Source organism: Macaca mulatta, chromosome 6 (genome assembly GCF_049350105.2).
Source record: "Macaca mulatta isolate MMU2019108-1 chromosome 6, T2T-MMU8v2.0, whole genome shotgun sequence".
Classification (NCBI taxonomy): domain Eukaryota; kingdom Metazoa; phylum Chordata; class Mammalia; order Primates; family Cercopithecidae; genus Macaca; species Macaca mulatta.
Genome location: NC_133411.1, coordinates 85,378,040 through 85,393,221, shown reverse-complemented (window position 1 = coordinate 85,393,221; position 15,182 = coordinate 85,378,040). Strand labels below are relative to the sequence as shown.

The 15,182-nt window shown below is 39.5% G+C and overlaps 1 protein-coding gene across 4 annotated transcripts in view; it reads left to right on the top strand.

Moving 5' to 3' along the window:
• Positions 1-15,182, top strand: part of DMGDH (dimethylglycine dehydrogenase) — a 120,620-nt gene that overhangs the window by 90,717 nt on the left and 14,721 nt on the right. For all 4 annotated transcript variants that reach the window (XM_078004926.1, XM_015140322.3, XM_078004925.1 and 1 more), the window contains 2 exons: positions 434-591; positions 2,994-3,053. In XM_078004926.1, coding sequence (XP_077861052.1) covers positions 434-591; positions 2,994-3,053 — 218 coding nt within the window. The remainder of the gene's footprint in view (positions 1-433; positions 592-2,993; positions 3,054-15,182) is intronic.

Below are 15,182 nucleotides of genomic sequence, written 5' to 3'. Positions count from 1 at the left end.
TGACTATATTTTTAAGCTTATGATTTTTGGGCAAGGGGTTGGTTTAAACCTTGAACTCGTTGCCTTGATAAACTGTGCCATGCTAACTATTCACCTAACGTCATTGTCCCGGAAAACAGTCAAGCCTCATTAGAAAGCTGGGGTCCAGGGTGGAGAATAATTCCTGCATTACAGTCTTTCTGTGTCATGACAAGAGGTGTCCTGCATACCACCACCTACATGGGGGTCATGATCAGCACGAATGCATCTGTGATATGGTGGGTTTCTTTGCAGTGGGGTCTTGTAACTTTTTGTGAGCTGGTCTTTTTAGAGACTGACAATGCCTATGTTGCTTAAGTGGAATTTCTCCTGCTTTTATGTGTTCTAGCTAATGCACATTAGATCTAGTGATCATTATTCTTGCTGTGCTGCGGCACCTGTGGGTTTATTTCAGGTGAGCTGGGTTGGGAGCTCTACCACAGAAGAGAAGATTCTGTGGCGCTGTATGACGCTATCATGAATGCAGGCCAGGAGGAGGAAATCGACAATTTTGGAACCTATGCCATGAATGCCTTACGCCTGGAGAAAGCCTTCAGAGCCTGGGGGTCAGAGGTTTGAAATGCTAGCATCTTTATTAATATTTTATGTTTATTTATCTCATTTTTATATAAGGACTGGTTTGAACTGCAATAATGTTGGTTTTGGCTGTAAGAGAAATTACGTATCATTAGATAACTTTATTTCATTAGGGAAAGAGGTTTTTCTCCTTAATTTCTCAAGTGAAACTTCAGTGGAATTCTGACATCATGTTTATTCTGCCTTAATTCATCCTAGCTGGCTGAGAGCCCTAGACAATCTGTCTTGGACTGTGGGGAGCCTGCCTGCCTCGTGGCATTAGAGTAACACTTTTCAAAGTCTCTCCTCCTCTGTCATTTTGCCCGTCTTCATTTTCTTCTTATCTTGTACCTTTTGGTGAATTAACACTCCTTTCCGAGGGGCAGGAGTGATGGTCCAGAATGTGGTGGTCCAGCCTTCCTCCACCATTAATAATGGTTATTAAGAGTTTCTATTTGTACGACTGGGCGCGGTGGCTCACACCTGTAATCCCAGCACTTTGGGAGGCCGAGGTGAGAGGATCACAAGGCCAGGAGTTCGAGACTAGCCTGGCCAATACAGTGAAACCCCATCTGTACTAAAAACACAAAAATTAGCCGGGTGTGGTGGTGCACACCTGTGGTCCCAGCTGCTCGGGAGGCTGAGGCAGGAGAATTGCTTGACTCCAGGAGGCAGAAGTTGCAGTGAGCTGAGATTGCGTCACTGCACTCCAGTCTGGGTGACAGAGTGAGACTCCGTTTCAAAAAAAAAAAAAGTTTCTATTTGTGTAGTGCTTTAACCATTTACATATTTTCATATGCATGATTTCATTTTTCTTCTCAACTCTCCATTACCTCTATTTTACACATAATAACACTGAGACTTAGAGAACCACTTGGTCCAGATTACCTAGTAAGCGGCCAACCTGTGATTTAAACTCTGTTCTCCTGCATTATTTCCAATGTGGCAGGCTATCTCTGGACCCATTCACTATTTCAGATGTACTAGCTGTTTCTTTGGAAGACACTGAGGTTTTAGGCCTGAAAGGTAAGATAAGGGATAGTGGTAAAAGATGGACTCAGAGTGGGGACTCTTGGGTTTGAATTTTTCCCCCACCACGCACCAGCTATCTGGCCTAACCCTCCAGAACTTCTGTTTGCTTTTCTAAGAAATGGATTTTTTTATGCTACAGAATTATCATAGATAGTAGAGAGAGTCTAGGAAGTGCCAAGCACATAATAAAGTGCATTTGATTGGAGGGGAGAGTGTGTTTCAAAGCCCAGGCAGGAACCCCGGGGGCATTTAGAATACGCAGAAGCAAGTGGGCAAGGTCTCTGTGAGAGGTCCCCTATTAGGGGATTCTCTAGCTACAACTGGGGACTGAGGTGAGGATAGGCGCAGGACAGAAACGGAGGACAGCGCTGTCCCCACACTCTCCGGGTAATGAAGCAGCGGGAGCAGCCCTTTGAGAGTCAGACATTTCTCCACCCTCCTGCCTTTTATTTTTTCAGATTTCCTCTCCCTGCGACCTCCTTTGGAGAGCTTTTCTTCCCTAGTCCCTCCAGTTTCCCAGCAGTGCCACAGCGCCCTCTAGTGTTGGTACTGCAATCCTGTGTGCTTCATTTTTATTTTTATTTTTCTTTGAAGAAATTCTGAAATTTTGAACAGATAAAAATAATTTTAGAATAGCTCAAATTGATTAAGAAATATGAGGCAACGTTTTATGTCATGTAAAACAAGCATTCCTTCATTTGGTTTATGTAGGTGCTGTGTTGCTTTAAAAGTTTGACTACTTTTAGGGGGTTTAGACTAGTTCTCTCACTGCAAAGAGAACAACAAAACAAAGAAAGAAACAAAACCATTAAATTCAGGTCTATTACCAAATACTGCCGTTAGCCCTGACTTGGTAGCTATCACAGTGACTTGGCCACATTTGAAGAGATAGAAATTCAAACTGCTTTTTCCTTTCTCCTCTCCTGAACTCTTATCAGCCACCTTCCTACCATCTGCTTTCCCTCCGCCTTACCCTGATTCTTGGTTAATTGTAAGATAAGTAAATTGCTTAATAACTTTTCAAAACGTAGTTATGTAAAATTATTACATAAAAACATGTGAAAATCTTGTTTCTAGAAGGAACATCGCGTGCATTCCCTCAGATGTTTATTAAAATGAGAGAGCTGTGGAAACACAGTGAATTTTAGTTTCTATATTTGTTATATTCAAATGACCAGTTTTGCTGAAAGGCTACATTGAATTTTGGGTTAAAAAATTATTTTCAAAACCAGTCTATAGTTTGCCTTTCTTTAGAATCTGTGTTGAAAAATCAAAAAGTGTTCTTCCTCCTAAAAACAAATATGAAAGTGATGTTACCGAAATGATTTGCACTCATCTAAGATTTAAAATGTGTGTTTCCTTTTTAGATGAACTGTGATACAAATCCTTTGGAAGCTGGACTGGAATATTTTGTGAAGTTAAATAAGGTATGTTTACATTCCAAAGGGTACTTGAAGTAAATCTTAACATTACGATGCTATTTTGTGACAGAGCCATGCTTTAAACTTTAACCAAGTATGGGTTATAGGAGAAACAAGGTGAACATAAATACTAGCATTGCTCAATTGTGTCATATTACTCTTTTGTCAACATTTGCTTAGTTCAAACTATTGGAGTGTGCTTGCAGATTTAAGATAGCAGAGTCCAGCATCTTTAAGGGCTAAATCTAAATTCTAAGAGAAAAATTAGTAAGGATAAGATGATTACCTGTCAGATTCTAGTAGACATTCATGTTGGAAGTGCGCCATGTTGTGTATTTTACAGTAACTCCTGGTGACTCGGGAAATTGCACATTAGCTGATCAAACATACTGCATTCATTGATCCTTCTGGATACTCACAGCGTGGAGCAGCCTCGCTTCAGCAGATCTGTCCATCTGCTTGTCAAGCATCTTTGTGTGTAACTGCAACATCTGAATATAAACAAGAAACTAATACAAGCCCAAAGAATCATAACTGATAAGACATTCCAAAGGGAACTCCTACATCAGTGGTTCTTAAAATGTAGCCTTCAGACTAACAGCATCAGCCTCACTGGGAGCTTGTTAGAAATGCTAATTCTCAGGTCCCACCCTAGAACTACTAAATCAGAATCTCTGGGAGTCAGGCCAACAAATCTGTTTTAACAGCCCCTGCAGGGAATTCTCATGCATCTAAGGTTTGAGAAGCATTACTCTAAATAATTACGGTGGAAAAGCATATCACGAGGCCAATTTATTAAAGCCAACCTCATATGTACAAGTCTTAAAAATATAAATGAGGTTACTCCATTGAGCAGTGCCTAAGAATGATAACAAAAGAACTTAATAGAGCTGTGGTGAGTGGTAGTATTGAAGAACAAGGGCAGCAGCGGCTACTGTTTAGGACAATTGTTAGAACTCCAAAAATAAAACGTCCTGCCCTAGGTGGTTATAAGCTAAAGACTGATTTCCCATCCTGTGGAAATACGTGAATACATGTATATGACTCAATCAGGCCAAGGAAACCTTTTTCATGACCCTGCGTCAGTTCCCAAATTCTCAGCTATAATATTAACATAAAACATGTACTTATAGTATGAGATTTTAGGAAAAAGAGCCTCCTAAAGGGTTTTAAAGGGAATATCTTTCTGTACATTCTCCCCATGGCTTTTATTTTTATGATGTACCATCTGCCTCCAGACCAGAGAAAGCAGGTGCTTGGAATTTGGGCAGACCCTAGCAGCAGATTGCTCCCTCTGATAGCAGAAGCCGTACTTTAGCTATTTCAAATAAGGTTAAAAATGGCCCGACTCTTGAAAGTGCTAAATTTCTGTTGTTGGTCACAAATAGGTAGATAGATAACTGATTCTTTTGCTTCAGTGTTCAGATATTATTGTTTAGGGATAAGGCATAGATAAATAATCCCCTGGTATTGAAATGGGATTTTCAAAAATCTTTTACGATTATTAGCAGGGGTGGATTGTGTATTTGTTAGTTAAGTTATATGGCCAAATAACCAAAACTCATCTCAGAATGAAGTTAGTTGTTTGACAGATACTAGTTTTGATTTCTGGCATGTTTTTATAATTTCTGAATTGTTGTTTCCCATTCAAGTGCCACAAAGTTAATTCCTAATGATTTTATAGGGTAAAAGTCCTTGTATCCCAAGGACCTGGCCCCCAACTGAGCCAGTCTTTTTCAGTTATGTCAATTCAAGTGGCTAGTTGGTATTAACCTACTCATAATGATGCTTGCTAATCTCCAAGAAAGGTGAATAGATTAGATCAACTTTGGTGGTTTTCGTAGCAGTCTATATTATGAAACAGATTCCTGGAAAACTTATTAAAATTACAAACTAAGCTTTGTAGCTTGACCATTCAAGTCCTGTGCCTAAAAACTAAAATGTTACCCAAACTGGCTTCATATAACATTTTAAATACTGTAAGCCTATATTTCTTCAGAAAATCGATGCTATAGGAGAACAGAAGCAACAGCTAATACAGAGAGATATTTATGTTTGATACCAAAACAAACACAGCAAAAACCTTGGCATTTTACAATTGTTTGAAATCAGCTACTTCTTTCCCTTCAAAGCAAACATATAGAATTTTCTGGTTTACCCTTAGGCATTTACACAATGATCGTTTAAGCCATGATGTGAAGAAAAGGTAGAAGCAGACTATGTCAGAGCTAGATCAGTCCCGGGGGATCAGCTGGTACTCCCCTCCCCCATCTGAAGTGGGGAAACTGAAGCACAGAGAGGGAAAGTGACCTGGGGGAGGCCATTGCTTTAGCTCAGGTCGAACGCCACCCTCTGACCTCATCGTGGAGCTTTCCCACCCACCACTTTCCCCCCACAAAGTCCTTTTCCACAGTGGGCTTATCAGACTTGAAAGACTGCCCAGGAATTTCTCCCTCTGGCAACATATATTATTTGTATGGGTTACCTTTTATTAATGGACACTTCCCCCACATGTTTTTGCTGTAACTAATTTTGTGTTTTATGATAGGGTCAGAATAGCTGCTTTGCCCATTTTAAGGAGGAAAATGGCTGGGTGAGCAGATGGGCCATCAGGCCTTATTAGGGTGAATTGTGTTCTTGTCAAAACCTGCAAGAAAGCAGGGAAAGAACAATGGAGTACTGAAGAACTCTTTCATCACAAAGGGAGACAGTGCATGGCCCTTGCTTCCTTCCCTCTTGGAGTTGTCCCAGCCTCCTTCCGCTGGTGTTGGTTTATGTGAAGTTGATACACGTGTCATTCATTCATCCATTCATCTAGAAGACATTTATTAAGTACTGCTGATTAGACACTTTGCTAAACCATAGGTCTAAATGTTAAAGATATACTCCTGATAGCTCTCAGATCTCATGAAGCTGGAAACAAATGGTATTTCAGGAACTAAAGCTGTAGGGATATGTTCTTAGCCGTGAAGATAACCCTTCCACAAGCAGAGGGCTCTCCAGCCACGTACAACACTGCCACCTTGTGGGAAGTGCTCCATAGAGCCCTGCCAGGAAGCCTTGACCAAAGCTGCGGTAAAAGTAATTGAATCTGTACTTTTAAAATCTTCTTAACTAAAAACCCTTCACCTGAAACAACTCATATCATTGTTCTCAATGGTATTTTTGGTATGTTTCAAAGGAAGTAACTTTTGGGGGGAAAATCAGTGGCCTTTTTTTTAGCTGGAAATGGAAGAAATGCATTAATCAAGAGCAAAAGGAAAATCAGCTGCCTTTGGATGGAGTCATAGGTATTCCTGGAATTTTCCTTGTGGAAATACTGAATTTTTGTCTATTTCTGAAGAACTTCCATGAAGATTCACAGAGACTCAAGTATTAAGCGTAAAGTGTTGAAGCAGGTCAGAAGAACTTGTTTTCTATAATATGTTTCTCCCTCTCTCTTTCTCTCCTTCTCCCTCTCTTTCCCTTTTTCTCTCTCCTTCCCCTCTCACCCTGTCTAGAGCTTCTAACCAGTAGAAACAGAATAAAATGTGATCTCTATTAACCAAAAGTTGTAAGACAATGTTGATTCTAGAAAATGCAGGGTCTCTTTCTGAGGAAAGATTTCAAGCATAACTGTTCAGTAACCAAAAACAAAACAACCCGAAACACCTGGTAAAGAGGTAAAACACTCAGCACCAAGCCTTCTACACCCCAGGTATTCAGTAAATATTAGCTATTATTAAAACATCAGTGTTAAAAAAAACAAAGAAAAAATCAAAGTGGAATGAAACCATTGTTAATAGACAACAAGTTAGAAAGAAATTGTTAATATAGTGGTCAAAGTATCCAATTCTCTTTGGGAAATTTGAGGTAAATGGTAATATATTGAGGAGGCAGAAAATTTTCAGTGATACTTAGCCCTGACTGGACATTAGAATCATCTGGGGTTTGATTCTTTTAAATAATATATTGCTGTTTAAAATCCCAAGGCCTAGGCTACACCCAAGATGAACTGAAAAGGAATCCCTTGTAGGGACTCAGGCATCAGTTGTTGTTTTTAATTCCCAGGTGATTCTCCAGAGATGGAGAATTACTGTTTTCAACCAAAGATTTTCAACTGGCTGAACATATTATCCTGAAGAACTAAAAATTACCTGAACTAAAAGAACTAAAAACTAACCAAGTATTTCTCAAGGTGTGGTCCACAGACCAGCAGCATCACTGTCACCTGGGGACCTGCTAGAAAATTCAAATTGTTGGGTACCATCCCAGACCCCCAAAATCAGAAACTGCCAGGGTGGAGCCCAACTATCTATCTATCTATCTATCTATCTATCTATCTATCTATCTATCTATCTATCTATCTATCTATCTAATCTATCTATCTATTTTTATTGAGAGGGAGTTATTACAGGCGCCTGCCACCATGCCCAGTTAAGTTTTGTATTTTTAGTAGAGACGGGGTTTCACCATGTTGGCCAGGCTGGTTTGCACTCCTGATCTCAGGTGATCCACCTGCCTCAGCCTCCCAAAGTGCTAGGATTACAGGTGTGAGTCATCGCACCTGGCCCAACAATCTATTCTAATAAGCCCTCCAAGTAGTTTCAATGCAGTTTATTTAAGAACACGGACCTACCCCAAATCAATTAGATTTACTCTAGGTGTAGGGTCCATGATTCCTTTTTAAAGCTCCACAGGTGATTTTTTTTTAATGCAGTGAATATTGAGAACCACTGTTTTAGTTCTTTTAACTTCATATCAACTACAGTCTTGACAGTACATAGGAAAGTAGAAAAACAGGTGGATTGGTCAGAGGATAGTCCTATAGAACTGTGGTGGAATGGAAGTAAATTGATAGATCTAGAGCCTATTCTGGCTAGGCTACAGGTTCTTATTCTGCCCCACATCTTTGTTTTTGCTTTTAGAACTGGGTAGTAAGTGAATTTTTTTTTTAAGTCACCAAATTCTAGCTGTGTGGCCCAGGAAAGCCATTTAACTTGATTTTAATGCCTAAGATTTTTAATCTGTAAAAGAAGGCTACTTTTGCAAGTCTAAAATCCTATGGAATGCCTCCTAGCACAGTGGTTGAAGACATTGGTGTCATGTTATCTTTATGAGCCACATAATTGTGTCATCTGAATTAAGCTATCCTTGTTCTCTTACCCATTTTGACTGCTGAGTGAGAAGGCGAAGGAGAGGAGAAAGGAGGGGAGAGGAAGAGAAGGAAAGGACAAGGAAAGAAGTAAAACCTAGTGGAAGTGTAGCTGATCATTCCTGAAACACCTGTCAGGATACATTAAACTAAAGCCATTGAATCATTATTTTCATATATATCCCATTTCTGTTATGAAACAGTACTTTGTTTCTACCCTAAAAGCTGAAATGTGACGTTTAGCTGACTGCTTTCAAATTGGGATATCCATGGAAGCCCAGGTCTAGGAATGAATTGAAGTAATTTTTAAGATTGCTTTTAGTTTTCTTATTATTTTAACAGTGTATTTGAACATGCAATAAATGACATATTTAAAGTAAGCAATTTGATAAGTTTTAATACATGATACAGCAGTGAAATCGTCACCACAGTGAAGATAGTAAACCTATCCCTCATCCCCAGGGTGTTCATGCCCCTTTGTGATCCCTACCCATCACCCTCCCCACAGCCTCACCTACCCCCCAGGCAACAATTTATGTCTGAGACTATAGATTATTTTGCAATTTTTAGAATAAATGCACAATCTATAAAACTGGAATCATAGAGTATATGCTTTTTTGTGTGTGAAGTCTTTCCCTCGGCATAACTTGAGAGTCATTCGTGTTGTTAAGTTTATTAATCAATCATTCCAAGTAGCATCTCATACCTGTAATCCCACTTTGGGAGGTGGAGGTGGTGGAAGGATCACCTCGACCCAGGTTTGAAACCAGCCTGGGCAACATAGTGAGACTTCCGTCTCCACAGAAAACTAGCTGGGCATGGTGACGCATGCCAGTAGTCCTAGCTACTTAAGAGGCTGAGGAAGGAGGACTGCTTGAGCCTGGGAGATCAAGGCTGCAGTGAGTCGTGTTTGTGCCACTGCGCTCCAGCCAGGGCAACTGAGCAAAGCTCTGCCTCAATAATAATAATAATAATAATTCATTCCCTTTTATAGGAAGTAGTATTCCATCGTATGGATATACTACAATTTGTTTATATACTCACTCGTTGATAAATATTTGGGATGTTTCCAGTTTAGGGCTATTACAAATAAAACTCCAGTAGTCTCTTGGTGTACCTGGGGGATTGGTTCTATGACTGCCCAAGGGTACCAAAATTTTCTTCAAGCTCTGCAGTTTGTCTGTGGAACCTGCCTATAGAAAAAGTTGGGTTTTGCATCCTGTAAATACTGTATTTTTGATCTGCTTGGTTGAAAAAAATGCACATATAAGTGGACCCATGCAATTCAAACCTGAGTTGATCAAAAGTCAGCTGGCACTATGAACGCTGGTGTACAAGTATTTGTTTCAACATAGGCTTTCTTTTTCCTTGGGTAAATACCTAGTAGTGAAATGACTGAATAAAATGGCAAGTGTATGGTAACTTTGTAAGAAACTGTTTTGCCAAGCTGTGTGCCATTTTATATTTTACAATCCTACCAGCAGTATGTGAGCTCCAGCTCCTCTATATTCTTGTCAAATACTTTCCATGGTCAGTCTTTTTAACTTTAGCTGTTCTAAGAGATATGTAGTGATGTCTCATGATGGTTTTAATTTATTTCCTTAATGACAAATGATGTTGGACATTTTTTGATGTGCCTATCTGCCATTTCTATATCTTTTTTTGTGAAATGTCTGGTTAAATCTCTTACCTAGGATTTTTTTAAATTGAGTTTATAAAGTGCTTTCTATATTCTTTGGCAGATACATGCTTTGCAAATTTTTTCCAGATGTCTTGACTTTTCATTTGTCTGATGGTGTCTTTCAAAGAGCCATTTTTAATTTTTGAATTTTAAAAGTTCTTATCAATTGTTTTTTTGAATCATGCTTTTGGTTCATATCTAGGAAATCTTCACCTAATCCAAAGTCATAAAGATTTTCTGCTATGTTTTCTTCTAGGAGTTTTATTATTTTACTTTTTACATTTAGGTCTATGAACCATTTTTAGTTGATCTTGTATCTGGTATGAGGTATGGACTGAAGTTTTATTTATTTGTACTTGGATGACCAATTGCTTTCAGCACCATTTGTTGAAAAGACTATATATTCTGAATTTCATTGCCTTTATATATTTGTCAGTTGTCCATAAGTTTGTAGGTCTATTTCTAGACTCTGTTGTATTCTGCATATCTATTTATCTTTCCAAATGCCAGTACTACACTATCTTGATTACTGTTGCTCAAATAAGGTTGTGATAGCCCTGCAACTTTGTTCTCTTTTTTTTTTTTAAGCTGTTTTGCTATTCTAGGTCCTTTGAATTTCATTAATTTTAGAATCAGCTTGTCAATGTGTACCAAAAAACCTGCTAGACTTTATTGGAATTGCGTTTTATCTATGGGTCAATTCAAGTATTCCAATTCATGAACAAGGTCTATCTCTACATTTATTCAAGTCATCTTTTATTTATCTCAGGAATGTTTTATAGTTTTCAGTATACAGGTCTTACACATCTTTTAACATATTTATCCTTAAGTATTTCATGTTTTGATACTATTGTAGATGGTATTTTTAATTTCAATTTTCAGTTGTTTATTGCCAAAATATAGAAATACAATTGGTCTTATACGCTGATCTTATATTTTGGAACTTTGCTCAATCTGCTTAGTGGTTCTAGTAGCATTTTTGTAGATTCCGTCGGATTTTCTACATGGATAATCATGCTGTATAAAAATAAAGCTTTTCTTTGTCTTTTCTAATTTGGATATCTTTTATTTCTTTTTCTTTCCTTATATTATTTTCTTTTTCTTTTTTTTTTTTTTTTTTTTTTTTTTTTTTTTTTTTTTTTTTTTTGAGATAGAGTCTTGCACTGTCTCCAGGCTGGAGTGCAGTGGCATGATCTCGGCTCACTGCAACCTCCGCCTCCTGGGTTCAAGTGATTCTCCTGCCTCAGCCTCCCAAGTAGCTGGGACTACAAGTGTGCACCACCATGCCCAGCTAATTTTTTTTTCGTTGTTGTATTTTTTTAGTAGAGACGGGGTTTCACCATGTTGGCCAGGATGGGCTTGCCTTATGTTCTTGCCTGGAAGTTCTTTACCAAGTTGAAGACATTTGCTTCTATTCCTAGTGTTAACTCTTAACATTTTTAAAAAAGATCGGGAATAGATATTGGATTTTAGCAAATGATTTTCTGCATCTACTGAGATAATCATTTTGTTTGTTTGTTTTACTTTGTTATATAATTTATTACATTTATTAATTTTCGAACATTATGCCAACCTTTCATTTTTAGGATAAAACCCACTTGGTAATGATATATCAACTTTTAAAACATCATTGGATTTTACTGGATAATTTTTTAAAATTTTGCAGCTATATTCTCCTTACAGCACTTAGAGCTTGCCATTATTTTGTTTATTTTTCGTGTTTTTCTTTTGAACAGAATGTAAGCTTCCTGAGTACAGGTGCTGGCAATACAACATATGTTTTGTTTATTATTTTTATCCCCAACACCTAGCTCAGGGCTGGCACATAGCAGATGCCCAGTAAATATTTTGTTGTTGAAAGTAGTGTCAAAAGATGATGCTTGAAAAGTCCTGGGCCATCATGAAGGGCCTCGCATGCCAAGCTAAGGAATTTGGAGTGTATCCTGGGGAACCTGGGGAGTGACCCAAGAATTTTGAGTAAGGAGTGATACTCTGGTGATGGGAAACAGATCAAAAGTGAGTTTGTCTGGTGACTGAGAGACCATTCTCCTAATTATCAAATAAATCCAGTAGACAGAAGGCGAAGGTTTCAACTAAAGCAGTGGTCATAGGATGGAGAAGAAAGAGCAATGAGTGCTATTTAGAAGGAAGGGTGGATACCACATGAGGGACTACATGTGAAAGGGCGGAGAGGAGGATGTTAATGAACTGTTGGTTAACTAGGAAACACAGGTGGAGGCGTGTGGGTGGAAAGTTGGGAGGACTTGGGTTGGAGGACTCTGGGGTAGCCAAGCAGAGAGTCCCAGAAGGCATCTGAGCATGTGGGTTTGGAGAGCTTGGCTCTGGAAGTATGGCTTAGGACCCTTCAGATATAGGTGGTCATTGAGGCAGGTAAGTGTTGACAATCCGTCTTCTATAGCACTCTGCACTTTCCTCTGCCCTGGTACTCACCATGCCTTATATTCCTGGCCACCTCCTCAGCTAGACTGTGGATGCTGTGAGGACAGAGGCCAAGAATCCTTAGCCTCACCCCTGTGTCTGATCACTAGTGAGGGCTCCGTAAATATTTATTGAAGGATTTGAATTGTGATTCTGCCATTTACTGATTTGGACTAGATGCGTTGCTTAATCTATGAGCATTTCAGTTTTCTCATCTGTAAAATGAAGAAAATGTTCACTCCATAAGTTTGTCATAAGTATTAGATGAGATAAAGAACATTTGGTACCTCACTAAGTGTTAGTTCCTTTCCATCTTATTGAATTGAATCTAAGTAAGTCATTTAGAGAAAAGGAACTATAAATGAAATCCTTTTTCTTTTTTTAAGATCTCAGTAAGGAAGATCTTGGGTCCCTATTGAGGCCTCATTTCTTCATGCTTTTAAAATTTCCTTTGATTATTATTTACTTTGCATTTAGGCTTAAGTGCTATACTTAAAATACCAAATGGGCAATTGTTCTTCACTCTACTCTAGAGAGATGAAATCTATTATGAAAACTCTATATTGTAGTTGTTGGCCAAAGCAGTTAAACATAAAACTGATAAAGCCACAGATTCATTTCACAGTTTTCTTTTTAATCATTACATTATAAAACTGAAAAATAAGTGTTCTCTTTAACATCTAATCTAGTAAGATTTAATATTAAAGACATGTAATGGGGGCTTTAGTTTTGAAAATCTAGTTTGATTTGAATGCTAATTAGCCTGATTACTTGCCTGGCTTAGGAACTATATTTTAGTTATTTTCCCAGGTTTCTATTTGAATAGGGTTCCTATTCTAGTAATATTAAAGACTTTTGAGAAGGAACTTTAACTGGTCAGTAATTTTGGTTAGAAAAATGCTATATGAGTGCTTTCTTTTAAGTTGCTAAGGGCAGAGAATGAAAACTACCTGTATATGGGAGTGATATGATTTGGATCTGTGTCTGCACCAAATCTCATGTCAAATTGTAATCCCCATTGTTGGAGGTGGAGCCTGGTGGGAAGTGATTGGATCATGGGGGTGGTTTCTAATGAATGATTTAGCACCATCCCCCTTGGTACTGTCCTCACAAAAGTGAGTGAGTTCTCATGAGATCTAGTTGTTTGAAAGTATGTAGCACCTCCCTCCTGTCTCTTGCTCCTGCTCCTGCCATGTAAGACATGCCAGCTCCCCCTTTGCCTTCCACCATGATTGTAAGTTCCCTGAGACCTCCCCAGAAGCCAAGCAGATGCCCACATCATGCTTCCTGTACAGTCTACAGAACTGTGAGCCAATTAAATCTATTTTCTTTATAAATTACCCAGTCTCAGGCATTTCTTTATAGCAGTGAGAGAACAAACTAATACAGAAAAATGGTACAGAGGAGTGGGATATTGCTATAAAGATATCTGAAAATGTGGAAGCAGCTTTGGAGCTGGGTAATGGGCAGAGGTTAGAAGGGTGTGGAGGGCTCAGAAGAAGATAGGAAGATTAGGGAAGTTTTGAAATTCCCTAGAGATGTGTTGAATTGTTGTGACCTAAATGCTGATAGTGATATGGACAGAGATGGCCAACCTAAGGAGGTCTCAGATAGAAATGAAGAATATTGGGAATGGGAATAAAGGTCACTTTATTATGCCTTAGCAAAGAACATGGCTGCATTGTGCTCCTGCCCTAGGGAATCTGTGGATCTTAGAAACTGAGAATGATGATTTAGAGTATCTAGTGGAAGAAATTTCTAAGCAGCAAAGCGTTCAAGATGTGGCCTGGCTACTTCTGACAGCCAGTGCTCATGTGTGTGAACAAAGAAATGATCTGAAGTTGGAACTTATATTTAAAGGGGAAGCAGAGTGTAAAAGTTTGGAAAATGTGCAACCTTTTCTACCATGTGGTAGAAAAGAAAAGCCCATTTTGTGGGGAGTGATTCAAGCAGGCTGCAGACATTTGCATAAGTAAAAAGGAGCCAAGTGCTGATAACCAAAACACTGGGGGAAAAGGTCTCAAAGGCATTTCAGAGACCTTCACAGCAACCCCTATCATCACAGGCCCAGAGGCCTAGGAGGAATGAATGTTTTGTGGGCCAGGCCAAGGGCCCCACTCCCCTGCATGGCATTGGGACACTGCTCCCTGCATCCCAGCTGCTCCAGCTCTAGCTGTGACTCAAATGGGCCCTAGTAAAGCTTGGGCTGCTGCTCCAGAGGGTGCAAGCCATAAGCCTTGGCAGCTTCCACATGATATTAAGCCTGTGGGTGCACAGAGTGCATGAATTGAGGCTTGGGAGCCTCCACCTAAATTTCAGAGGGTGTATGGAAATGCCTGGATGTCCAAGTAGAAGCCTGCTGCAAGGGTGGAGCCCTCATGGAGAACGTCTACCTAAGACAGTGTGGAGGGGAAATGTGGGGTTGGAGCCCCTACATACAGTCCCCACTGGGGCACTGCCTAGTGGAGCTGTGAGAAGAGAGCCACCATCATCTAGACCCTAGAATGGTAGATCCACCAGCAGCTTGCACCCTCAGCCTGCCAAAGCTGCAGACATTCAATACCAGCCCATGAGAGCAGCTGTGGGGGCTGAACCCTGCAAAGCCACAGAAGCATAACTGCCCAAAGCTTTTGGGCACACCAGTGTGCCCTGGGTGTACGATATAGAGTAAAAGGAGATTATTTGGGAGCCTTAAGATTTAATGACTACCTTGGTGGGTTTCCAACTTCTGTGGAGCTTATAGCTCCTTTCTTTTGGCCGATGTTTCCTTTTTGGAATGGGAATGTTTACCCAGTGCTTGTATCCCCATTGTGTATTAGAGGTAACTAACTTGTTTTTTATTTTACAGGCTTATAGGCAGAAGGGGCTAGCCTTGTCTCAG